General features: G+C 41.3%; 2 protein-coding genes across 2 annotated transcripts in view; both read right to left on the minus strand.

Moving 5' to 3' along the window:
• Window positions 1-19,219, minus strand: part of LOC116977975 (tartrate-resistant acid phosphatase type 5-like) — a 29,176-nt gene extending 9,957 nt beyond the window's left edge. The window contains exons 1-5 of the mRNA XM_033028916.1: window positions 18,911-19,219; window positions 17,078-17,271; window positions 13,547-13,674; window positions 8,748-8,939; window positions 5,379-5,526 (exon numbers count right to left, since the gene is read on the minus strand). Coding sequence (XP_032884807.1) covers window positions 5,379-5,526; window positions 8,748-8,939; window positions 13,547-13,674; window positions 17,078-17,271; window positions 18,911-18,983 — 735 coding nt within the window. The 5' untranslated portion in view covers window positions 18,984-19,219. The remainder of the gene's footprint in view (window positions 1-5,378; window positions 5,527-8,747; window positions 8,940-13,546; window positions 13,675-17,077; window positions 17,272-18,910) is intronic.
• A 633-nt stretch (window positions 19,220-19,852) lies between these two features.
• abcd3 (ATP binding cassette subfamily D member 3) overlaps window positions 19,853-25,639 on the minus strand; it is a 38,165-nt gene continuing 32,378 nt past the window's right edge. Inside the window, exons 20-23 of the mRNA XM_033028917.1 lie at window positions 24,257-24,376; window positions 23,381-23,485; window positions 22,208-22,264; window positions 19,853-20,327 (exon numbers count right to left, since the gene is read on the minus strand). Coding sequence (XP_032884808.1) covers window positions 20,250-20,327; window positions 22,208-22,264; window positions 23,381-23,485; window positions 24,257-24,376 — 360 coding nt within the window. The 3' untranslated portion in view covers window positions 19,853-20,249. The remainder of the gene's footprint in view (window positions 20,328-22,207; window positions 22,265-23,380; window positions 23,486-24,256; window positions 24,377-25,639) is intronic.

The following is a 25,639-nucleotide window of genomic DNA, read 5'->3' on the forward strand; positions in this document are numbered from 1 at the left end:
GCTCCAGGGTGACCAAGGCTGGGAGCTGAACATCCAGGGATATTCAATATTCAGGAGGGATAGAGAGAAAGGAAAAGGAGGTGGGGTAGCGTTGCTGATTAGAGAGGAGATTAACGCAATGGAAAGGAAGGACATTAGTTTGCAGGATGTGGAATCGGTATGGGTAGAGCTGCGAAACACTAAGGGGCAGAAAACGCTGGTGGGTGTTGTGTACAGGCCACCTAACAGTAGTAGTGAAGTTGGAGATGGTATCAAACAGGAAATTAGAAATGCGTGCGACAAAGGCAAAACCGTTATAATGGGTGACTTCAATCTACATATAGATTGGGTGAATCAAATTGGCAGGGGTGCTGAGGAAGAGGATTTTTTGGAATGTATGCGGGATAGTTATCTAAATCAACATGTAGAGGAACCAACGAGAGAGCAGGCTATTTTAGACTGGGTATTGAGTAATGAGGAAGGGTTAGTTAGCAGTCTTGTTGTGCGTGCCCCCTTGGGCAAGAGTGACCATAATATGGTTGAGTTCTTCATTAGGATGGAGAGTGACATTGTTAATTCAGAAACAATGGTTCTGAACTTAAAGAAAGGTAATTTTGAGGGTATGAGACGTGAATTGGCCAAGATTGACTAACAATTAATTCTAAAAGAGTTGACGGTGGATATGCAATGGAAGACATTTAAAGACTGCATGGATGAACTACAAAAATTGTTCATCCCAGTTTGGCAAAAGAATAAATCAGGGAAGGTAGTGCATCCGTGGATAACAAGGGAAATCAGGGATAGTATCAAAGCGAAGGATGATGCGTACAAATTAGCCAGAAAAAGCAGCATACCGGAGGACTGGGAGAAATTCAGAGACCAGCAGAGGAGGACAAAGGGCTTAATTAGGAAAGGAAAAATAGATTATGAAAGAAAACTGGCAGGGAACATAAAAACTGACTGCAAAAGTTTTTATAGATATGTGAAAAGAAAGAGATTAGTTAAAACAAATGTAGGTCCCTTGCAGTCAGAAACGGGTGAGTTGATCATGGGGAACAAGTATATGGCGGACCAATTGAATAACTACTTTGGTTCCGTCTTCACTAAGGAAGACATAAATAATCTGCCGGAAATAGCAGGGGACCACGGGTCAAAGGAGTTGGAGGAATTGAGTGAAATCCAGGTTAGCCGGGAAGTGGTGTTGGGTAAATTAAATGGATTAAAGGCCGATAAATCCCCAGGGCCAGATAGGCTGCATCCCAGAGTACTTAAGGAAGTAGCTCCAGTAATAGTGGATGCATTAGTAATAATCTTTCAAAACTCTTTAGATTCTGGAGTAGTTCCTGAGGATTGGCGGGTAGCAAACGTAACCCCACTTTTTAAGAAGGGAGGGAGAGAGAAAATGGGGAATTACAGACCAGTTAGTCTAACATCGGTAGTGGGGAAACTGCTAGAGTCAGTTATTAAAGATGGGATAGCAGCACATTTGGAAAGTGGTGAAATCATTGGACAAAGTCAGCATGGATTTACAAAAGGTAAATCATGTCTGACGAATCTTATAGAATTTTTCGAGGATGTAACTAGTAGCGTGGATAGGGGAGAACCAGTGGATGTGGTGTATCTGGACTTCCAGAAGGCTTTCGACAAGGTCCCACATAAGAGATTAGTTTACAAACTTAAAGCACACGGCATTGGGGTTCAGTATTGATGTGGATAGAGAACTGGCTGGCAAACAGGAAGCAAAGAGTAGGAGTAAACGGGTCCTTTTCACAATGGCAGGCAGTGACTAGTGGGGTACCGCAAGGCTCAGTGCTGGGACCCCAGCTATTTACAATATATATTAATGATCTGGATGAGGGAATTGAAGGCAATATCTCCAAGTTTGCGGATGACACTAAGCTGGGGGGCAGTGTTAGCTGTGAGGAGGATGCTAGGAGACTGCAAGGTGACTTGGATAGGCTGGGTGAGTGGGCAAATGTTTGGCAGATGCAGTATAATGTGGATAAATGTGAGGTTATCCATTTTGGTGGCAAAAACAGGAAAGCAGACTATTATCTAAATGGTGGCCGACTAGGAAAAGGGGAGATGCAGCGAGACCTGGGTGTCATGGTACACCAGTCATTGAAAGTGGGCATGCAGGTGCAGCAGGCAGTGAAGAAAGCGAATGGTATGTTAGCTTTCATAGCAAAAGGATTTGAGTATAGGAGCAGGGAGGTTCTACTGCAGTTGTACAGGGTCTTGGTGAGACCACACCTGGAGTATTGCGTACAGTTTTGGTCTCCAAATCTGAGGAAGGACATTATTGCCATAGAGGGAGTGCAGAGAAGGTTCACCAGACTGATTCCTGGGATGTCAGGACTGTCTTATGAAGAAAGACTGGATAGACTTGGTTTATACTCTCTAGAATTTAGGAGATTGAGAGGGGATCTTATAGAAACTTACAAAATTCTTAAGGGGTTGGACAGGCTAGATGCAGGAAGATTGCTCCCGATGTTGGGGAAGTCCAGGACAAGGGGTCACAGCTTAAGGATAAGGGGGAAATCCTTTAAAACCGAGATGAGAAGAACTTTTTTCACACAGAGAGTGGTGAATCTCTGGAACTCCCTGCCACATAGGGTAGTCGAGGCCAGTTCATTGGCTATATTTAAGAGGGAGTTAGATGTGGCCCTTGTGGCTAAGGGGATCAGAGGGTATGGAGAGAAGGCAGGTACGGGATACTGAGTTGGATGATCAGCCATGATCATATTGAATGGCGGTGCAGGCTCGAAGGGCCGAATGGCCTACTCCTGCACCTAATTTCTATGTTTCTATGTTTCTAAGACAGCAAATCTACCGCTGCTCCACTGTGCTTCTTAAAACTTTCCTTACCTTCCGATTGCTTGTTCCAAAGCATCTCTATCTGAACTACTCCTACTGTTATTTTTACTTTAACCTTTGTAGTTGATCAAAATATATATATATTTTATTTTTTTTAAACTGCCTTTTTTTAACAAAAGTGAATGAAATTGGTTCCGAGGCAGTCTGTCCCTGCAACATTTGTCAAGGAAAGGAAAGATCCCAAAACCGCAGAAGTAGTTCAACAACAAAAAAATCTGTTCACAAGGCAATGGCAACAGAAACATAGAAACATAGAAAATAGGTGCAGGAGTAGGCCATTCAGCCCTTCGAGCCTGCACCGCCATTCAATATGATAATGGCTGATCATCCAACTCAGTATCCTGTACCTGCCTTCTCTCCATACCCCCTGATCCCCTTAGCCACAAGGGCCACATCTAACCCTCTTAAATATAGCCAATGAACTGGCCTCAACTACCTTCTGTGGCAGAGAATTCCAGAGATTCACCACTCTCTGTGTGAAAAATGTTTTTCTCATCTCGGTCCTAAAAGACTTCCCCCTTATCCTTAAACTGACCCCTTGTTCTGGACTTCCCCAACATCGGGAACAATCTTCCTGCATCTAGCCTGTTCAACCCCTTAAGAATTTTGTAAGTTTCAGAACATTTGTGTGCATTACTTCCGCTACAAAATCATTCTACTTAGGAGAGAAAGCCCCTATGATTAACAAACTCTAAATCTTAGCAGCCTTGCGTGGGCATGCAATGGCTCCAAGTTGTAATTAGTTATATTCCATTTCTGGTTTGGTTGCACTTTAATAAAGAGTACTGAAATGGAAAAGAAGATGTGTGGGCAACTTTTTTTTTTACACAGGGGGGTGTACTATGGAGGTACACAGAGAACACACTGCTGTGGTTAGAGCAGATGCATCAGTGGCATTTAAAATACTTTTGGATAAGCATATGGATATGCAGGGAATGGAGGGATATGGATGATGCGCGAGTAGAAGTTATGGATTTGCCATAATTTTCGGCAGACTCATTGCAGGCCAAGGGCCTGTTTCTTGTGCTGCTATATTTTATGTTCCGCATTAAAAAGAAAATGATATATGCGGGGCAACTTTTTTTACATAAAGGGTGATGCCTGGAAGGTATTGCCGGGATTGGCAGTGGAAGCAGATACGATAATGGCATTTAAAATATTTTTGGATAGGCATATGAATATGCAGGAAATGGAGGGATATGGATCATGTGCAGGTAGATAAGTGATGGTCTTGTAATCCAGTGCAGCACATTGCGGGCCGCAGGGCCTTTTCTTGTGAGTCATTGTTCTATAAGTATAATAAAGTAAACTGATCATTGTAGAAAAATAATATGTTAGAAGCATTGTCAGGAAGTGAATTGAGACTTATTGAAACCGATACTTTGCAAATTTCACAAATCAAAATCATTCAGCTACTAAGCATTTGTATAATGTCACCCATTCCTTCTATCCAGGGATGCTGCCTGACCCGCTGAGTTACTCCAGCATTTTGTGTCCATCTTCGGTGTAAACCAGCATCTGCAGTTCCTTCCGAAGCGTTTGCACAAGGTCAAAGTCAGCCCCATATCTACTGCAATATCCGGAATACTCAGGAGGTGGCGCTGTGGCACCCACTGCCTCTCCAGGTAAAGTCATCAGTGCCCTGTGCGCCATCCAGTGCAGTCTCCATTCCTTAATACAGGCCAAAGTCAGGCCTACATGTTGCTGAGATCAGATAGGATTAAGGTGCTGTCCCACTTGGGCGACCTAATTGGCGAGTTTAGAAGAGTTTAAAAAAATGACATGTTGAAGACCTCCTTCCACTATGTAGACCTCCTTCAACCTCCTTCAACTATGTTGAAGACTAGCTACAACTAACTTTGGGGAAATTGGACACCGAATAGTGGAGAGTGAAGGCAACCTCCTTCGACCTCCCTTCGACTATGATGAAGACTATCTATGACCATCTTCGACTACCCTCGATTATCTACGACTAACATGCCGACCTATTACGACCTACTATGACTAAACCTACGAGTAAAAAAAGTATCGATTTTTTTCCATGGCAACCTTTTTTTACTCGCGGGCATTTTTAAAACATATTGAAAAAAGCGTCGCGACCTAGCTGAGGCCTCGAGTACGCGGAGACCACTGTTGAGCATGAAGGAGAGTTACAAAGACCTACGACCTTGTGTCGACCATGCTGCGAATGTGAGTCGAGGGCAAACTCGCCAGCTTGCGGATTAGGTCGCTCAAGTGGGACAGGCCCTTTATAGTCTTCATCACAGTCGAAGGGAGGTCGAACGGAGGTTGAAGGAGGTCGTCTTCACTCTCCACTATTCGGTGTCCAATTTTCCCAAAGTTAGTCGTAGCTAGTTGAAGCTAGTCTTCAACATAGTCGAAGGAGGTCTTCTACATAGTTGAAGGAGGTCTTCAACATGTCATTTTTTTAAACTCTTCTAAACTCGCCAATTAGGTCGCCCAAGTGGGACAGCCCCTTAAGGCATTTCAAAACTAGCACCCATAAGTTCAGTGCTTCCTACCTGCAGACTGTGATCATGGCCGCTGATATAGGCTGTCACGTTGTATTTCTCTAGAAGTGGCTTCAGATGTTTTACGAGGCAAGGAGTGGGTCCATGCTTCCCGATGGACCACACAGGGTAGTGACCGGCAACTATCAAGTAGTCAGACCTGAAGCAAAAGCATACAGATGGCAAAGGATTTAACATCTTTACAACCCATTACCGATTGAAGGGGTGTGGGATATGTATTTCAAAATGCACCATTCATTCAACTTTTTAAAATAAAATTGAGTTTATATTCTTGCGCAGTCTGTGACGTTTGATTTTAACACAAATCTTTAGACTTTAGAGATACAGCGTGGAAACAGGCCCTTCAGCCCACCGTGTCCACGTCGCCCTGTACACTAGCACTATCCTACACACTAGGGACAATTTACAATTTTACCGAAGTCAATTAATCTATAATTACTGTACATCTTTGGAATGTGGGAGGAAACCAGAGCATCCGGCGAAAACCCACCTGGGCACAGGGAGAATGTACACACTCAGTATAGGCAGCACCCTTAGTCAGGATCGAACCTGGATCTCGGCCGCTGTAAGGCAGCAACTCTACCGCTGCGCCTCTGTGCAACCTTTTACAAATGTTGAGATTTTCACAACTTCTCATTCTTTTAACATGGTAAAATAATTCAGGGTGAGTGAAGGAAACTTTAACAAGAGATGCGTGTACAAAGCCATGTAAAAAAGCACTGGCACAAGTAACCAGATAGTAAAGAGGTAGATTTTAAGGCACATAAAGACACCTGCGGATAGGTCTGCAGGTAAAGAATTTTAAGGAGCAAAATTAAGGATGGGAGAGAGGTGGACAGTTTTATGGAAGAAATTGTGGACATAAGGCCGCTGGAATTTCTCATTCTGGTTCGTTTTGGTCATGGTTTTGATGGAATCAGTGTGATTGCACAATGGCCTATTTTCGTCCCCAAGTTATATTCTAACTATGAGACAGAGTCTTTCGGAAAGTGCCTTTATATCATTATTGCTTGCTCATGAAACAAACAGTTCGGGTAGAGAAGTCGTTTATGAAGGAACTGCAGATGCTAGAAAATCGAAGGTAGACAAAAATGCTGGAGATACTCAACGGGTGAGGCAGCATCTATGGAGCGAAGGAAATATACAACGTTTCGGGTCAAAGTCGTCTTGGTTTACTGTAGCTGATTCATATTGAAGAACTAGCACAAGACTATAATTACCTACTATTTATCATAATATCGTTCCTTGTTCCAGACGGAATTAGTGCCCCCAAAACAGTGGCAAATCAGTATCTTCTTACCATATGTCCCAAAGTGGACAAACATTCTGAAGGGGAGCATTGGCATTACGCCTTCCCAACAGAATAAAGTCCCCGACTCATTCTAGGTCCCACACTTACTGAGTGATGGATATCGCCACACTTGTCACTGGGCTCTGCCCATGGACTTCAGCTGGAATCCAGCAAGGGTCCTCCATCTTGCTAAGATTCCTGAGGATTAGGCGGGCACGGATTAAAAAAACGAATTCACTTTAATGGGGATTCTCAGCTGGCAGAATTATGTTACAGAATTAACCCATTTGGTCCACTATGTCCGTGCTAGCTCTCGATAAAGCAGTCCCTTCACCCTGCTCTAAACCAGAGGTTCTGTAAGATTGATTCCCTCAAATGTCTGCACAACCTCCTTTCAAAGTCAGTCACTGTCTCCACTTCCAAGACCCTGATAGGCAGTATGTTGTAGGCCACTTAGAAGCAAAAGTTAAAGTAATTATTTTCAAAAAGTAAATTGTTTTAATTTAACATTTTAATGACTTCCAAGTTCCTTGATCTGTTAATTAATGATTTTATTTTAAATAATTTAGATTGATTTTAAATGTTTTAGATAGATCTATACATTGTTAAAATGTAATATAAAGGAACGACAGATGCTGGTTTATACCAAAGATAGAAACAAAATGCTGGAGGTACTCAGCAGGTCAGGTAGCATCTCTGGAGAAAATTGATGGGTGACATTTTGGGTCAGGATCCTAAAAATTGTTTAAATTAATTGACACAAGCCAAGGTTTAGCCCTCATTTTTGGCACCCTGTTATTGTGGTTTATGCAGTCAATTCTGGGTAAAGAGCCTCAGAGCTATGCCACCCGAAGTCAAATTGGCCCAGAGGTCTTGCTACCAACTCCCAGTTGAAGAGTCATAGGAGACCAGCAAGATTAAGCCCATTGCACCCAGACCAGCTAGGTGTGTATGGGCAGGGGCTATGGGCATGCATCTGGGTGGAAACCTAGATCCAAGGAGATCCAAATCTATCCGGAAAACTGTCCTCCCATGCAACCTGGGAAGTTGGACAAACTTGAATTGTTTTCCCTGGAATGTCAGAGGCTGAGGGGAGACCTGATAGAGGTACATAACATTTTGTGAGGCATAGATAGGGTAGACAGTCAGAAGGTTGAAATGTCGAAGACTAGAGAGCATAGCTTTAAGATGAGAGGGACCAAGTTTAAAGGAAATGTGCAGGACAAGTTTTTTTTACAGAGTGATGGGTGCCTGGAACATGCTGCCAGGGTTGGTGGTGGAGACAGATACAATAGTGGCATTTCAGAGGCTTTTAGATAGGCACACGGATATAGAGAATGGAGGGATACAGATAATGTGCAGGCAGAGTTAGTTAGTTTATCTTGGGACTAACGGAATCAAGGAATATGGGGAGAAAGCAGGAACGGGGTACTGATTTAGGATGATCAGCCATGATCACATTGAATGGCGGTGCTGGCTGGAAGGGCCAAATGGCCTACTCCTGCACCTATTTTCTATGTTTCTATGTTCAGCATGGACATTGAGGGCTGATGGGCCTGTTCCTATGCAGTATTGTTCTGTTCTATATTCTATAAATAGGGCCCCTGCACTTGATGTCTGGACTTCTGGAAGGTCATCTGAATCTTTCTATATAATGGGTCATCTTAGTGAGTTGTTTGTTGCGATCATCAGACCCAGAATTGTGAAGTGCGTAAGAAGGAACTGCAAATGCTGGTTTACGCCGAACACAGACACAAAATGATGGTGCAACTCAGAGTGTCAGGCAAGTCTCTGGAGAAAATAAATAGGTGATGTTTCGGGTCGCGACTCTTCATCAGACATTGATAAAAACCCTTTACCAGTCTGATGATGGGTCTCTCCAGAGATGCTGCCTGACCCGCTAAGTTACTCCCGCATTTTGCGTCTACCTCCAGAATTGTGAAGTGTGCTCACTAATTAGAAACAATCTGGCCTTTAACTGGACTCTATAGGAGAGGTTTGCTCTGTTTTTATAAAACATACCCTGAGTGGGGTTTTGCATTATCGGAAGTTGGCTTTCAAAACGTTACCTGGAACGTGCCAGCTTTTCCTGGATCCACTGAAGTTGCTTCTGTGCTAAATGATATTTTTTTGGTCCTTTTGGTTGATTGTCTTTATCAGTGTTTCCACAGATCACAACAGTATCAATCATCAGAATGGTGGCAGAAACATCGATGTTAGGAATCTTGAAAGACAACTCGTAGTAGAGATCTGGAAAGTTCCTGTGACAAATGGTATAATTCACTCAGTTCCATGCTCAGCAAAAAAACACTAGCTCTTTACAACTGAACTTGAGCTTATATCGGAGTGCGGACACAAGGAACTGCAGATGCTGGTTTACAAAAAAAGCACACAAAGTCTTCAGGGGTGTTGCCTGACCCGCTGAGGTACTCCAGCACTTTTCTACCTAACCTCAGGTCCGGACCCTTGAGAACAAAAGCTTTATTTGCCACTTCATGCAGATTGGATTGTAATTTCCTGAGCTTTTGTACAGATATTTAAAATGCTGTCACTCACTATTGGGAACAACAATATTCTGTTTGGCAAAACCTCAATAAAAAGTGTGCTCCTTCTAGAATGGAGGAAGCAAAGAGTAAAAGAGAATCTCGAAAATCAAGAACCACTGATGATACAGCATCCTTAATGCCCGTCCCACTTAGGAAACCTGAACGGAAACCTCTGGAGACTTTGCGCCCCACCCAAGGTTTCCGTGCAGTTCCCGGAGGTTTTTGTCAGTCTCCCTACCTGCTTCCATTACCTGCAACCTCCAGCAACCACCTGCAACCTCCGGGAACCGCACGGAAACCTTGGGTGGGGCGCCAAGTCTCCAGAGGTTTCCGTTCAGGTTTCCTAAGTGGGACAGGGGCATTTTACACATCTCTCCCCTGCATGGAAAGAATCTTCAAGCCCAATTGGTCTAATTAGCTACTTCCGTACACATAGATGTCCTGGTCTTACTTAAGAACAAGTGACAAACAAAAGCATGACGTGTGAAAGCGTATACCTCCAGGTTCAGGGAGGATTTCCCCGAGCTGTTATCAACTGAACTATCTTATCACCAACTACAGAGCAGTCCTGACCTACCATCTACCTCATTGGGGACCCTCGGACTATCTTTAATCGGACTTTACCTTGCACTAAACATTATTCCCTTTATTCTATATCTGTACACTGTGGACGGTTTGATTGTAATAATGTGGTCTTTCTGCTGATTGGTTAGCACACAACAAAAAACGTTTCACTACCTTGGTCAACGTGACAATAAAATGAACTAAAATGAGGGGAGATCCATTTACCGAGAGTGAATAAAGGCTCAGATAATTCATTCACACAACCCACCATCAATAATAAGTTCGACAGTTGGAGACAGAGGTGGATGATTAGAACAAACTAGAAGGTCCCTTCCATAGAGGTAACAGAGCTGTAAGGATTTTGTAGCATCAGTAGTTCTTGATTTTCTAGATTCGCTTTTCCTTTTCCTTTCGGCAAAGCATTTATCTAAAGGAATGGCCCACAAAATCCTTGCCGACCAGCGAGCACCCTGTTCCCCAATCACCCCGTACCCCAACTCTATCCTACACACTAAGGACAATTTTACAAGTTACCAAAGCAAATTAACCTACAAACCTGTACGTCTTTGGAGTGTGGAAGGAAACCGGTGCACTTGGAGTAAACCCTCGCGGTCACAGTGAACGAGAACGAACAAACTCCATACAGTGAACACCCGTGGTCAGGAGAGAACCCAGGTCTCTGGCACTATCAGGCAGCAACTCTACCGCTGCACCACTGTGCTGCCCTATTACTGCAAGTAAGAATTTAATTGTTCCGTTTTGGGACATATGACAGAAAAAATACTCGTGACTCTCTTGAGCTGGGCAAAGTTGGTAACGATGGGTCAGGATGTTGTCTCACCTGCAACAGCAGATACACTTATGATTGGAGCCCCTGTAAGCTTTGATCCCACTTTGCTCCAAGCTCTTCTACAGAGGACCCCACACTCCAGGCCACCCCAGTGGTGTAACAGTCCCCCCTTTATTACCATCAGAAGTGCTCTACCTCTCAACCCCCCCCCCCCCCCCCCCACCCCCACACCACCGCCATCAGCCGCAAGAAACTCTGAAGCTGTTCAGAGTGGCTCTGTTTCTGTAATTATTCCCCCCTGAAGGAAAGACCACACAATTACTAACTAATTGCTCATGGAACTCTGATGAGCTCATTGTCTGGTCATTTTGTTCCTCTTTCTCTCCTCTCACTCCCTCGGTTTCTCTTCTTCATTTGGCATGGTGCTCCATCTTCCTCCCACTCACTCTGCACATGCTATGGGGGCCATGGGAGCAAGTGGAAAGCTCATCGCAATGATCCGTGAGCTGCTGATGGCATCTTGGGGAGCACCAACAGGAAAGGGAATAAGATTTGGTTCACAGCTCTGTGACATGCTTCCAAGAAGGCTGAGGTGACATGAAGTTCATCCAAGTAACTGACTCATGTGAGAACTGAAGAGTATTTGCAAGAATAACCAGCAACTGCAACCTGCATCCACAGTGTAGCTGCCTGAAGAATGATTCCTGACCTGAAAACTGGGCTGTCTCGTGAGATCTTATTTGTTTTTCATGCTTGAGAGCAGCATTGGCCAGTGAACATATTGGTTTTGAACTAGCAATGGAAATTCCTTCCATGCCCCAAACTAATTTTAAAGGAATTGAGAAATTGGATGAAAGGACTCCGGCAACCCAATCCTCTTAAACCTCTTCAAATGAACCATATCTGGCAGATCGATTCTTTTAAAGGTTTTGTGTCCAATGCCCTGTGCTCACATGCCCATTGTCCATGCTCAATGTCCCCGTGCCCAATGTCCCCGTGCCCAATGTCCCCGTGCCCAAGTAAATTAATGCTGCCTTCTCTCCAAAACGTCTTTCCCAAATTGAAGAATTCAAGAGATTTTTTTCAATATAGATGTTTATACAATTAGGAGTTTGTGTAGCTATAGCATGGCTTCCATCCTCTTGATCTCTACTCCTCAATAATATACCTTGTTTTAAAGACAATCGATTTAACTGGCACATTCTACAGCACAAAGCTTTTTCATGGTTTGTTCTCATAGCGTTGTCGCCGTGGCTATCCCTCGAGGTCGAGGATGATGGTCTATGTTCTGTTGTTTTTGTGGACTCTCAGGTGGCTTATGAGTAGAAGTTTTGTGCTGCTCACAGAACTAAGCCGTCTGTGCGTGTGTTTGTTTAACGTGTACTTGATGTTACACTCCAAGAAGCACACGGTCTTTCACAAATCAATCAACTAATTCCAATGGTAAGGGAACCAAGACAATTGGAGCTGATAGATCTGTTGCAGCCTTCATCTGCCTTCACAGCCGTTGAGTTCAAGATAACTTTATAATATAATATAACAATTACAGCACGGAAACAGGCCATCTCGGCCCTACAAGTCCGTGCCGAACAACTTTTTTCCCTTAGTCCCACCTGCCTGCACTCATACCATAACCCTCCATTCCCTTCTCATCCATATGCCTATCCAATTTATTTTTAAATGATACCAACGATACCAATTTTGTCCGCCTGGTCTGCCGTTGAGGTCTTGTAGGTTGGATCATTCTTAGTCTGAACCCTCATCCTCGACCTTACCGCCGTGGGTGGCCCTACCAAAAGCTCGGAATCATGGGAACAAGCAAGCCTCTTCACCACGACAAGGTAAACGATCTGAAGAGGTGTTCTCATAGCAACCTGGGGTGGTGTAAACGCTCATGGAGCTTCTCTCCTGACCCAAAAGGTCAAAAACTCTGATTCATCAATATTGAGTGTACCTGCAGGAACTGCAAATGCTGGTTTACACAAAGAATGCAGGCAGCATCCGTGGGTAAGGCAGCATTTCTGGAGAACATGGATCAATTATATTTTGGGTAGGTGATATTTTGGGTCTGAAGAAGGGTCCTTTTTTGCATCACACTGCCTTATCCAATTTTCACAGGATTCAGGTGTGTTAAGGGGCAAATAGCAAAAACATAGATTACTCAATAGAAAAAGACACATGGAGTGAGTGTCAGAGAATGAAACAGATTTCCCATAATTGTAGGAAAATGCAACAAGTGATAAATTATATTATACCCTTCATGTGCGAGAAGACTTCTCTTAAGCCAAACTCCCAATCTATCATGTTGCGGCCTTTGCACTATTTTTATCTGCACTTTCTCTGTAGCTGTAACATATTATTTACTCTGTGTCTTGTCTGTCTGCACATTTTGTACTCCTGTACGGTTAGATTGTATACATGCATGAATGATTTACATGGATAGAACGCAAACTAACTTTTTCACCCTCTCTCGCTACATGTGACAAAAATAAACCAACAACCAATTACCAAATGTTCTTTAGATTACAATGTACTGGAAATAAGGCAAAAATCTAATCAAAGAACTTTGCAAAGTTATGAGCTAGATGAGGAGGGCAGGTGGCGGGGTTGGTTGTTGATCACAAAATATTAGATGGCATCCCTTTTAAGGGAAATTATCGAATAAACTGACATTTAAGGCTAACTTTTAAAAAAAACACAGCTCCCATGGCAAGTAGGGAACGGAGGCTAAAATCATTAATAGGTTTCCACATCTGTTTATTTCATAAAATTAACTTTTCCATATGACATAGATTCCTTAGATACTTTATCTACTTACGTATTGTTTCCCTGGAGTGCATCAATGATTAAAAATGTCCATTTAAAGGCTGCTGAGAAAGTTGACACCAAGAAAACATGCACAGCAATTGATACCACCTCATTATAAGTGTTAATTAGTGTTAACGAGCAGATGTTGAAATTCACTTACCATCTCTTAGATATCCTTGAATAAGCAATCTGTGCTGACACGTTACCCAAATGATCGTGATTTCCTGCCAGAATATACCACGGTATATTGACAATGGAAGGAGCTGTAAATACATTCTCAAATGTTTCCTATTCAAGTAAAAATAAGATCAGCTACTTAGTATGTCTGTGATAGAGGAATGATTTAATTAGGCAATGTGTGAGAATTTGAAGGCAAACAGATGAATAGTTAATTAATAAGGGTTAAAAGGGAAAGCAGTTTACTGATAGATTTGATTAGAAACTGTGACTGCAAAATTGCAAAGTAATTTCAAGCAGGTGATTTTCACTTGTGTTGGCTCCATGCTAACGTTATGTGTTCATCATGTTTATTCAAGATTCAAGCTGCAAAAATTCTAACGTTTCGTTTAGATATGCAGCATGGAAACAGGCCCATAGGCCAACCGAGCACATGCCAACCATCGATCACCCATTCATACTCGTTCTGTTATCACACTTTTACATCCACTCCCTCCCTACACATTAGGAGCAATTTACAGAGGACAAGTCACCTACAAATCTGCATGTTTTTGGGAGATGGGAGAACTGCACCCCATTCACCACTTCACACATACTTAAAGCAAGACTCCAATCTGAAAAGACTGGACCCTTTCCCACCCACCCCTTTCCAATCACCACTTCACACCCAATTACCCACACCCTCCGTGCTGCACAACATCACTTCTCCATCATCAACAATAAAAATAGAGGAGGTGGAGAGGCTTTTCAGAAGTCAGAAGAGCTTGAAATCTCCAGGACCGGACAATGTTTCCCCCTCTACTCTCTGTGCCGAACAACTGGCACCGGTCTACAGACATTTTCAACCAGTCCCTGCAAACCTGTACTGTCCCTGCCTGCTTCAAAGTCTCCACTATTGTCCCTGTACCCAAAAAGGCAAGGATTATTGGTCTTAATGACTACAGGCCTGGTGCACTGACCTCTGTTGTCAAGAAGACCCTTGAAAGGCATGAGCTGGCCAAGCTGAAAAATATCACAAACCTCCTGCTGCACCCTCTGTAGTTTGCATATCAGGCAAATAGATCTGTGGATGACGCAGTCAACCTGGGCCTCCACTTTATCCACCAGCACCTAGACCGCTAGGGGACCTAAGCAAGGATTTTGTTTGTGGATTTTAGCTCTGCATTTAACACCATTGTGCCAGAGCTACTACACTCCAAACTCTCCCAGTTGACTGTGCCTGAACCCCTCTGTCGGTGGATCACCAGCTTCCTGACAGACAGGAAGCAGCATGTGAGGCTGGGAAAGCACATCTCGGACCCGCAGACCCTCAGCATAGAAGCACCGTAAGGCTGCGTACATTCCCCTCTCCTTTACTCTCTCTGCACCAATGACTGCACTTCCACAGACTCCTCTGTCAAGCTTCTCAAGTTTGCGGACGACGCAACCCTGATTGGACTGATCCAGGATGGGGAGGAATCTGCCTACAGACAGGGAGTGTCACAGCTGGCATCCTGGTGCCATCGCAACAACCTGGTGCTCAATATTCTTAAGACAGTGGAATTGATTATAGACTTTAGGAGAGCTCCCCCTCCCCTCACCCCACTCACCATCAACAACACCACAGTCACATCTGTGCAGCCTTTTAAGTTCCTGGGAACCATCATCTCCAAGGACCTTAATTGGGGGGCTACCATCAACTCCACAGTCAAAAAGGCACAACAGAGGATGTGCTTACTGCAGCAGCTGAGGAAGCACAATCTGCCACAGGCAATGATGGCCCAATTCTATACGGCCATCGTAGAGTCTGTCCTCACCTTCTCCATCATGGTCTGGTTTGGCTCAGCCACCAAGCACGACACCCGGAGGCTGCAGCAAATCGTCCGATCAGCAGAGAAAGTTATTGGCTGCAACCTTCCCTCCATTGACGAACTTTACACTGCAAGGGCCATGAAGCGAGTGGGTAAGATCACTCTGACCCCTCTCACCCTGGCCACAAACTCTTTGAATCACTTCCCTCTGGAAGGCAACTCCGGACTGTCAAAGCTGCCACCGCCAGACATAAAAACAGCCTTTTTCCCCACGAGTAGTAGCTCTTCTCAATAGCCAAAAATCTGTAGCCTCCTTTTGCTCTGGTATTTTGTTTTGTTCACATGTTTGATCAATGGTGTTTCATTATTAATGTTTAGTGTTTTATGTGTCATTTGTAACTGTCACTGTGTCATGTTGTCACGTGGGTGGAGCACCAAGGGAAATTCCTTGTATGTGAATACTTGGCCAATAAACTTATTCATTCATTCATTCAAACCAAAACACCCGGAGGAAACCAAAGCAGGAGAATGTACAAACTCCACATAGACAGTACCCCAGATCAGGATCAAACCCAGATTCTCTGGCGCTGTGAGGCAGCAGCTCTACCAGCTGTACCACTGTGCTGCTTCAGTTTAAACACTGAGAGTTCAAGTGATAAAAAGTGACTATTACAATGCAAAATGTGATCAAATTATATTCTGGCTCATTACGCTGACTTTAATTTCCACTTTTTAAAAATTGTTTTACAACAGCTGCGCGGCTTAAAAAAAACAGGAAGCAAAATACAAAGTCCTGGAGGAATTCAATGGGTCAGGCAGCCATTTTTTTAAACCTTCTTTGGACTGATGTCCAAATCATCGGAAGACGGTTCCCGACCCAAATCGTCGCCTGTCCATTCGTTCCACAGATGCTGCCTGACCCACTGAGACTCTCCAGCATTTTGTGTTTGCAATCCTGTTTTTTTTTTTTAAAACAACTTTTGCTCAAGATTCCAACATTTGGAGTTAAATGTGTCTCCATTAAAAAAGACAAATTTTGACTTAGATAAAATATTTTATAACTTAATGTTCAGCCAACTCGTGTTCCAGAATACATTTTCCATTTTGTTTTGATCCTGCACATCTCACAAAGGTATTATATAGGTGAATTTTATAAGCAAATATTTTTTTAATTCATAATATACAGTTCTTAAATAATACAAATTAATCACACTATCCCCATATTAATTGGGATTCAATAATCAAAAGTGCTGGATTATTCATTTTTATTTACTATCTTATCCTCATATCCATAGATTTAAATTTACATTCAATTCACAAGAAGCATTGGCAATATATGATCAGATGTTACTGGAGGGAGCATGTCGTACTTTGGGTACAACAGTACAACTCAGCACAGAAATGAATTATTAGGTAACTCATACTCTTTCGAAACTATGTGCAGATAAGTATTTGGAGTTTTGTTTCTTCTCAAGAGGATCATAATTAAAATGGAGCGTATGACTGGACTTCTTGTCTAATTAACTTCAAATTAGAGTTTGTGTTGCTTGTGTATCTCTCCAAACTGAAGATGAGCAGCAATGTAGGTTGTAGCACCAAGCCGAGATATTTTGGGAACATACCTTTCCTGCAAAATCCTGAGCATTCTTGAAAACAAACTATTATGAGGACAATGATTTTACCTCCTCTTTGATATGACACAGTATGATCTAATAATTATTTACCTTAAATCTTAAGTCGTTTACATTATTTACACCACGGTAGTAAAAATTATCTCCGACGTTCAATACAAAATCTGCTCCTGACTCCTGGGCAACTCTCCCCATCTCGTTTGCAGTAGCTTTCTGGACATTAGTCGTATATGGTGGATGAGGAAGGCCTCCCCCATCTCCAAAGGCAATAAAACGAATGGAGTTGTCTTACAGTTAAAAAGAACACAACATGAGTCCAATTACAATTGCTTTGTGAAGAGCAGAATCAGCAATTAAAATAATTCAACGTATCTGACAATTACTAGCTACTCAGAGGCTGGTGACTCATTTTACAAACAACTATTAACACTTTATCACGAGGCAGACACAAATGCTGGATTAATTTAGCGGGACAGGCAACATCTCTGGAAGGATTGGGTGACATTTCTGGTCGAAACCTTTCTTCAGACTGAAAGTCACAAGACAAAGAAACGAGAGATATAGACAATGATGTAGAGAGATACAGAACAAATTCATGAAAGATATGCATAAAAGTAATAATGATAAAGGGAACAGGTCATTGTTCGCTGTAGCTAGGCGAGAAAAAAAGCCAGTGTGACTTGGGTGGGAAGGATGGTGTCCCGCTTACTCCAGCATTTTGTGCCTATCTTCAGTTTAAACCAGCATCTGCAGTTCTTTCCTACACACTTTATCACTAGACCTGGTTAAATGCATTGCAAGGAGTTCATATTGGAATACAGTAAACCTTTACAACAGTACAAGGGTATTATTAATAATGTGTAAGAAGGAACTGCAGATGCTGGTTTAAACCAAAGATAGACATAAAAAGCTGGAGTAACTCAGTGGGACAGGAAAGAAGAAATGGGTGACGTTTCAGGTCTGAAGAAGGGTCTTGACCCGAAGCGTTACCCATTCCTTCTCTCCAGAGATGCTGCCTGTCCCACTGAGTTACTCCAGACTTTTGAGTCTATCTTCAGTATTATTAATAAATCTAATTCATTGATTTGTACTGAAATATAGTCTGCAGACCAAGAGGTCTGTCTGATATTCTATTGCTAATTTGATGATACGTCAAAGTATTTCCCATAACAGTGTGGGCTGTGAAAAAATATATATTTTTTGTACTGTAGTAAGTGCAAATTTAACAAGACCAGTGTAGAACACTGTGAAGCCAAACTGGTGATGTTTTTGGCTATATCCTTTAAATTGGGCAACTGTAAATGAGTTTGATGTTAAAGAGGCAACTATAAGTTATTAAATTACTATACTATAAGTTATAAGTTATTAAATACTGATAAAGGTTTGTAAGGACAAGCAACATGAAAGAATTGACATGGATGTCGTTTGTTTTATAATACATTTCCAATAGATTGCAAGCTCATATCCCAGTGACTTGTTGAACCACATATACCAAAGATTTCCCAGGTAATATCCTTACCCTTTGCCAAGTCACATGCATGCCAATAAGTGCCAATAGTCAGCTGAGAGTGGACAGAAATTTGCCAGCATTGTTACCCAATGACATTTGATGGAAATGTGTTTCAACATCAAGTGAGAGAAACCCTGTCCCCTTTTTAATTCTGTTTATCATAGATACACACTGCTGTTGCTCATTGGAAAGTCATTTTGACAATGTCTTTTCATGTTGGTCAGCATGGGCAAGTTGGCCCAAAGGGCGTGTTTCCACGCTGTATGACTCTATGACACATACATTGCAGAAACAAGATATACATCCAATTTTGAATAAACCCAAGCAAAATCTAGCCTTTATCAAAGCATTTCCAAGTGATGCTGAAAAATATTCAGAAAAAATACGTTAACAAATGCAATGCAAATACAACTTACCTTTTTGTGGATAGGACTGTACAAATAGCAAATAAGCTATTGCCATGTAAAGCATTTGTTCAAACTGGCCCATGATCAAGCAGTGGGGAAACAGACCCTGCAGAACGTGCGACCAAACCTAACTCACTTGCAGCATAGTTTGATTTTACCTGCACTTGATTATTTCGAAACTGACACCAAAATCCTTAAAAAGTAATAAATTAACAAAATCTTCAGGAAAGAAATAACAGTTGCACTAGAAACACGCGCCCAACAACCACGATCATCTAATGAAACTAACTTTAGCAGCCAGCCTGCTTGTTAGGGAAGTTAGGACACAACCTCTGGAAATATTTTGCTGATATAAGTTTTTCTTTTTAAAAGGGATGACATTATGAAAGCGGTAAAATTAATACCACAATGAAGAAATTTCACATTACATTGTAAACTAACATTGTCTTGGCTCATAGAACATTGCATCATAATCAGATGTTGCAAAAGACTTCAAGAACAAAGGCAACAGAATGTTGATTAACAGTATCACACATCTGATTTGCTCATCTGTTCTACAGTTCCCTTCATATTTCTTTACCTTTTGTTGGCCGGGGTCATTTTCCTGATGAATTACTCATTCTAAATCCAATTTACATTTGGTCCTAACATAAATGGAGACACTCCGTAATCAATTGGAAGGTATTTTCTTTTCCTGGACAATCACCACTTGTTTATTGTTCTTGTTTACATATAACTGAAATGTGGATGCATGATTGCTGCCAGAAAAAGATGTTGCATTATCTCTGATAAGAGATGAGCGATAACTCAGATCTATCAGATCATTTTCTTAAATCATATAATCAAGTGTTTCGTAGATGCTATGTGTTTTCAGACACGCTCTACATTCAAGACTCCATGTAACATTTGTTGACCAAATTTCAAAATAATTACTCACACATTAGCACAAAGTTAACATTTAACGTCTTTATTTTTTTTCTGTAAAACATTAGGAAATGAGTTGCAGATATCAAATTATTGCATAACAAGAACATGCCATCATGTAGTGCATTCCTAGGTTACTTCATTTGTACTGTACATGAAACATTACAGGTTATCTTCATTAAGGTAACAATTCAAACATTTTCTAGGTGAATTTTACTGGATCTACAAGTTTCAATATTAATATTTCCAAATATACAGCTCTCAACAAGACTACAAATTAATGAATTGTACAATTTTATTACAGCATCTTAAAACTGAGAATTAATTACAAACTGAAATATTTAGTGCAGGGTAGAATGCAAATTGTACTGACTTCTGTAAATCAATCTACTTCTCCTTTCAGAAACAGATTAGCAGATGGGTTTTAGGAACCAAATTCCACTGTATCCGCAGTAATCGGTTTAAATTCATAATTACCTCTACCATCCATGTGCAAATAATGCTGAAAACAAAAAGAAAACCATTGTAATAAACCAAAGTGTAGATCATTAAAACAAAATTGCAAGCATAGTTTGGGGCAAATTAGTTTATATCTTTAATATGATAATCAGAAATTTAGTACAGGTGACCTGCAAAACATTTGAGAGACAAGCATATCTTTCTCGTGGAGAAGAGCAATTGGAAAACAATATATATATTTTGAACCTTTTTCAGACTCCTGTACAAGACAGTTAAAAAAAACATCAATTTTTCCTAGTAAATGGTGAATACGTGAATCACATGATACTTGTAGTTTGAGATACAATTGAAGAGAATTTATTAAGGCATTTAAAGTTACTACTTTGTCCCTACAAAATGCATATAATGTAGTGGTATGCTGGAATATTTCTGAAGTTGGCTTTTCAGGATTTGTCTCTCACTTACAAATTTTCTAAAGAAAGTGGTCCAATATGACAATAGACAATAGGTGCAGGAGTAGGCCATTTGGCCCTTCGAGCCAGCACCGCCATTCAATGTGATCATGGCTGATCATCCCCAATTAGTACCCCGTTCCTGCCTTCTCCCCATATCCCCTGACTCTGCTATTTTTAAGAACCCTATCTAGCTTTCTCTAAAAGCATCCAGAGAACCGGCCTCCACCGCCCTCTGATGCAGAGAATTCCAGACTCACTACTCTCTGTGAGAAAAAGTGTTTTCTCGTCTCCGTTCTAAATGGCTTACTCCTTATTCTTAAACTGTGGCCCCTGGTTCTGGACTCCCCCAACATTGGGAATATGTTTCCTGGCTCTAGCGTGTCTAAGCCCTTAACAATCTTATATGTTTCAATGAGATCCCCTCATCCTTCTAAACTCCAGTGTACAAGCCCAGCTGTTCCATTCTCTCAGCATATAAAAGTCCCGCCATCCCGGGAATTAACCTTATAAACCTACGCTGCACTCCCTCAATAGCAAGAATGTCCTTCCTCAAATTTGGGGACCAAAACTGCACACAATACTCCAGGTGTGGTCTCACTGGGGCTCTGTACAACTGCAGAAGGACCTCTTTGCTCCTATATTCAATTCCTCTTGTTATAAAGGCCAACATTCGCTTTCTTCACTGCCTGCTGTACCTGCATGCTTACTTTCATAGACTGATGTACAAGGACCCCCAGATCACGTTGTACTTCCCCTTTTCCCAACTTGACGCCATTTAGATAGTAATCTGACTTCCTGTTTTTGCTACCAAAGTGGATAACCTCACATTTATCCGCATTAAACTTCATCTGCCATGCATCTGGCCACTCCCCCAACCTGTCCAAGTCACCCTGCATTTTCATAGCATGACATAGCTCCTCCATCATGGCCCCATAGTCCCCTTTATTCAACTGCAACACTGACACCTCCGATCTACTATGCCTGTTTTTAGGTTTGCAATTCCAAACATACAAACTCAAAGTAGGGTATCCCAACTAATGTGACCTTTATGGATCATGTTTAAATAGAAATACAGTATCTGACAGTTACAGCAATCAGTCGCCATTATCTAAGGATAATACTAATTCAAGTGTAGAAGTTTAACCTGCCAACATTCAGCTGGAGAATGCCATTGGGCTTGGAAATAATTCAATTTAAATAAACCATCCTTGTGTATTCACTTCTGTTTTATCTGCTCCAATTTAATTCTACTCTGCTATTACATCCAGCAATGAACTGGGTAACACCGTACCCATCCAGTCTGCAGGTCACTCCACCAGTTGTCCACAGGATATCTGTTTAAAATCATGCTCTAGGACAAATGTCCTGGTTAAGAACTTTTAATTGTTTTAAAGTTTTCAGAAGAATTACTCATTTGTTCCATGGATTTTATTCTGCATTTCCTGTTAGTCGGGATTACTTCACTAACCTCATGGTGAGTCCAGAGAGATTTTCTGTGTGACACAGTGAACAAAGTGATGCCAACCTTTTGGAAGAAAAATGATATGGATCACATCCATCACAAATAACAAAATATTAATTGTCAATCCAAACAAAGATTGTATTAACAGAATCCTTCATCTTTTTTTATAGAATTTTAATTAGTACAAAATAACACATTAAAAAAACATATCACAAAGTTTAAACATTAAATTTGTACAAAGCAGGAATCTTCTTTTTCTATTCATGAAGGAGTGGAATTCAAACTATCTACCTCATTGGTGACCCTCGGACTAACTTTGATCGGACTTTACTGGCTTTATCTTGCACTAAATGTTATTCCCTTATCATGTATCTGTGCACTGTATATGACTCGATTGTAATCATATATTGTCTTTCTGCTGACTGGTTAGCACACAACAAAAGCTTCTCACTGTACCTCAGTACACGAGACAATAAACTGAAACTGAAACGTGCTGAGCCAGGGAGATAACATAGCTTTACATTTACAATGCTCACATATGTTCTCACCACACCATCATTAAGGTACATTTGAGGCATGAAAAAGTATTTTCTATAGGAAGAGGAGTAATGGGAGAAGAGAATATGTATTTTAAACTACCTTCAGGCTTCCGTTACTAATGTTTAAACATGTTCAAACAGTTCCTCTAATTGCTTATAGATGTGATTTTAATTTTAATTTGTTTAAGTTGGAATTTAAAAGAATTTATTGAAGTATTAAGAAATGTAATGTAAATACTCTGTTCATGCAAAAATTTATTATATGTAATGCTTTCTTTACAATCACGGCTTACCTTAGGCAGCGCCGGAGGAGGGAGATGGCAGCCCTGCCAGCAGTCTGTTTGTTTTTTTCAGCCTTTTTGGTATTTTTAGCGTTTGTTTAAAGTTTGTTTTAATGTTCTTCTGTTTGTTTTATGTGGGGGGGGGGGGGGAGGGGGAATTTTTTTTTCAGGTTCTTACCTTCCCGGAGAGGTGACCAAGTTTCGGATCACACTCTCCGGGCTCTGCGGCCTACCATCGATGGAGTTGAAAAGCCGCCTCGGACTCTGTTGCTTTTTAAAAATTGTATGACTGACCTGGCCAGTGAAATTTCACTACACCAATGGTGTATGTGACAATAAATGAACTTTATGAACCTTACCTTTCTGCAGTGGCTATAGATGAAGCCTTCAACATCAACACTAACTGCACTGGTACATTCATCTAAAATAGCAAACTGTGGCTTGTGGTAAAATAATCGAGCCATCTATATTAAAATAAATGAAACAACACAATGTTAGCAGGTGCCCGCTAAATTCAGAGTCATTACAATAAAACATTCCTTTCAAGCAACTTAGCTGAGAAGATACAAAGTGTTGGAGTAACTCAGTGCGTTAGGCAGCATCTCTGGAGAACATGGATAGGTGACGTTTCGGGTCGGGCCTGAAGAAGGCTCTCAACCTGAAACGTCACCTATTCATGTTCTCCGAGATGCTGTCTGGCCTGCTGAGTTACTCTAACACTTTGTGTCTTCTTGTGTAAACCAGCAACTGCAGTTCCTTGTTTCTACATTTTAAGCAAATTAGCCATTTAACTTGTAGATTTAACTTAATGAACGGTAAAGATTTGGGGGGAAAAATACTTAAAACTTAAGAAAAATATGCTGATGATCCAGCTAACGATGCAGCACAAGCCTGATGAAAAACTATTACATTGGTGGATCGGAGCTGCAAGTGCACCTCATTAGACATGGATTCTAACACAACTAGACCCCAAAATTCTGCACATACTTAATACTATTTTGGGACTAACACGCAAAATTCTACCACGTAAAATAAATGCATTATAGACTAAATTTTACACATGCATACATTGTTTTTTCATGAATAAATTATAAACGTCAATATGTAATATCTTGCAATATTCAAGCAATGCATCAAAAATAATCAGTTTTATATTCCATTCTGGTGATACAAATCTCAAGCATGTAACAATATTCGCTTTTCCATCAAAATTTTAAATGGGGTGCACGACATACAGCCATCCGTTGTTTCTCCCCTCCACTGAGTACATCCATCCAATCCTGAATACAATCCCAGCCTCCTTCACGCTCCAGAATATGGCCAAGCTGTACATTATCCAGATAGTCCTTCAGAATCTGTTGACAAACACAATTCTACAATCAAAATAACTCCATCATTTATTAATTTCCATGGGAAACATGGCGGGGTGTGCATGAAAATTATATGAAAAACAAATCACTATATATATACATACATATATATATACATATACATATATATACACATATATATACACATATACACACACATATATATGCATATAGCTTGATGATAATTTGCGAGACACTGCATAGAATCAAAATACCTTTTCATTGGTGAACAGCGAGGTGAGGTGACCAAGAAATAAAAAATTAAACTAATGCTGATGTTGGATAATTGGGGGGGGGGGGGGGGGGGGGGGGGGGTGGACATTAACAGATTGGTACTTCACTGGATAAAGCATGCATGCCTATGGAAGTGCAGGAAAGGTAAAGAAAGGGAAAGGAAAGGCTACGGGCAGCATTTATCATTGTTTCCATTTTAAATACAGACTCTATTTATAGACCACATCACCCTCATCTCCCAACCTAAAGACGAAAAAAAGTCCATGTGAAATGCAGATGAGGACCAAGTGGAAGAAGAAGACAATGTAGTTATAGAAAAATTCTGCATAGAAACAGATCTTTCAGCTCACTGAGTCTGCACCACCATTCATCATCCATGGGCACTATTCCTACAGTAATAAGTTTATTATCCACATATTGTCATCAGTTCCACCTGCATTCTCCCACTCACCTATGCATATGGGACAATTTACAATGGTCCATTAATCTACCAACCTGCAGATCTATGGAAATGTGGAAACCGATATAAGTTCCGTGCAGTTGCAGAAGGAATTTGCAAACTCTGCAGACAGCACCTGAGATCCGTATTGAATCAGAGTCTCTGTGAGACACAATACTACTAGCCGCTCCACTTGTGTCACACAGGGAAAAAGGTAAAACAACAGCAATCACATTCTCTGACCGCCCACATTTAACCTGGGAAATAAAAGGGGGTGGCATTCAGAGTAATGCTCTGTTATTTCTTTTAGTGGAATGCAAAGAATCGGTACAGGACCTGCAATCTAATAGAAGGTTTAGGAGTGGAGGAGAAACAGTGCAGGCACAAAAGGAGAAAAAGTGAATGCATGGCTCTTATGACCCAATTATTGAAGCTTTGCAAGGGATCACCACATTAATCACAGAAGGTTTAAAATTGCCAGCACAGAAAGGCACAAAAGATATTTTCCATTTTTCACATTTTCTTCACTCCGTCATCCAGCTCATTGCAACATTATTACATGTTTGCACTAAGAT

The sequence above is a fragment of the Amblyraja radiata genome, chromosome 10 (assembly GCF_010909765.2).
Source record: "Amblyraja radiata isolate CabotCenter1 chromosome 10, sAmbRad1.1.pri, whole genome shotgun sequence".
Classification (NCBI taxonomy): Eukaryota; Metazoa; Chordata; class Chondrichthyes; order Rajiformes; family Rajidae; genus Amblyraja; species Amblyraja radiata.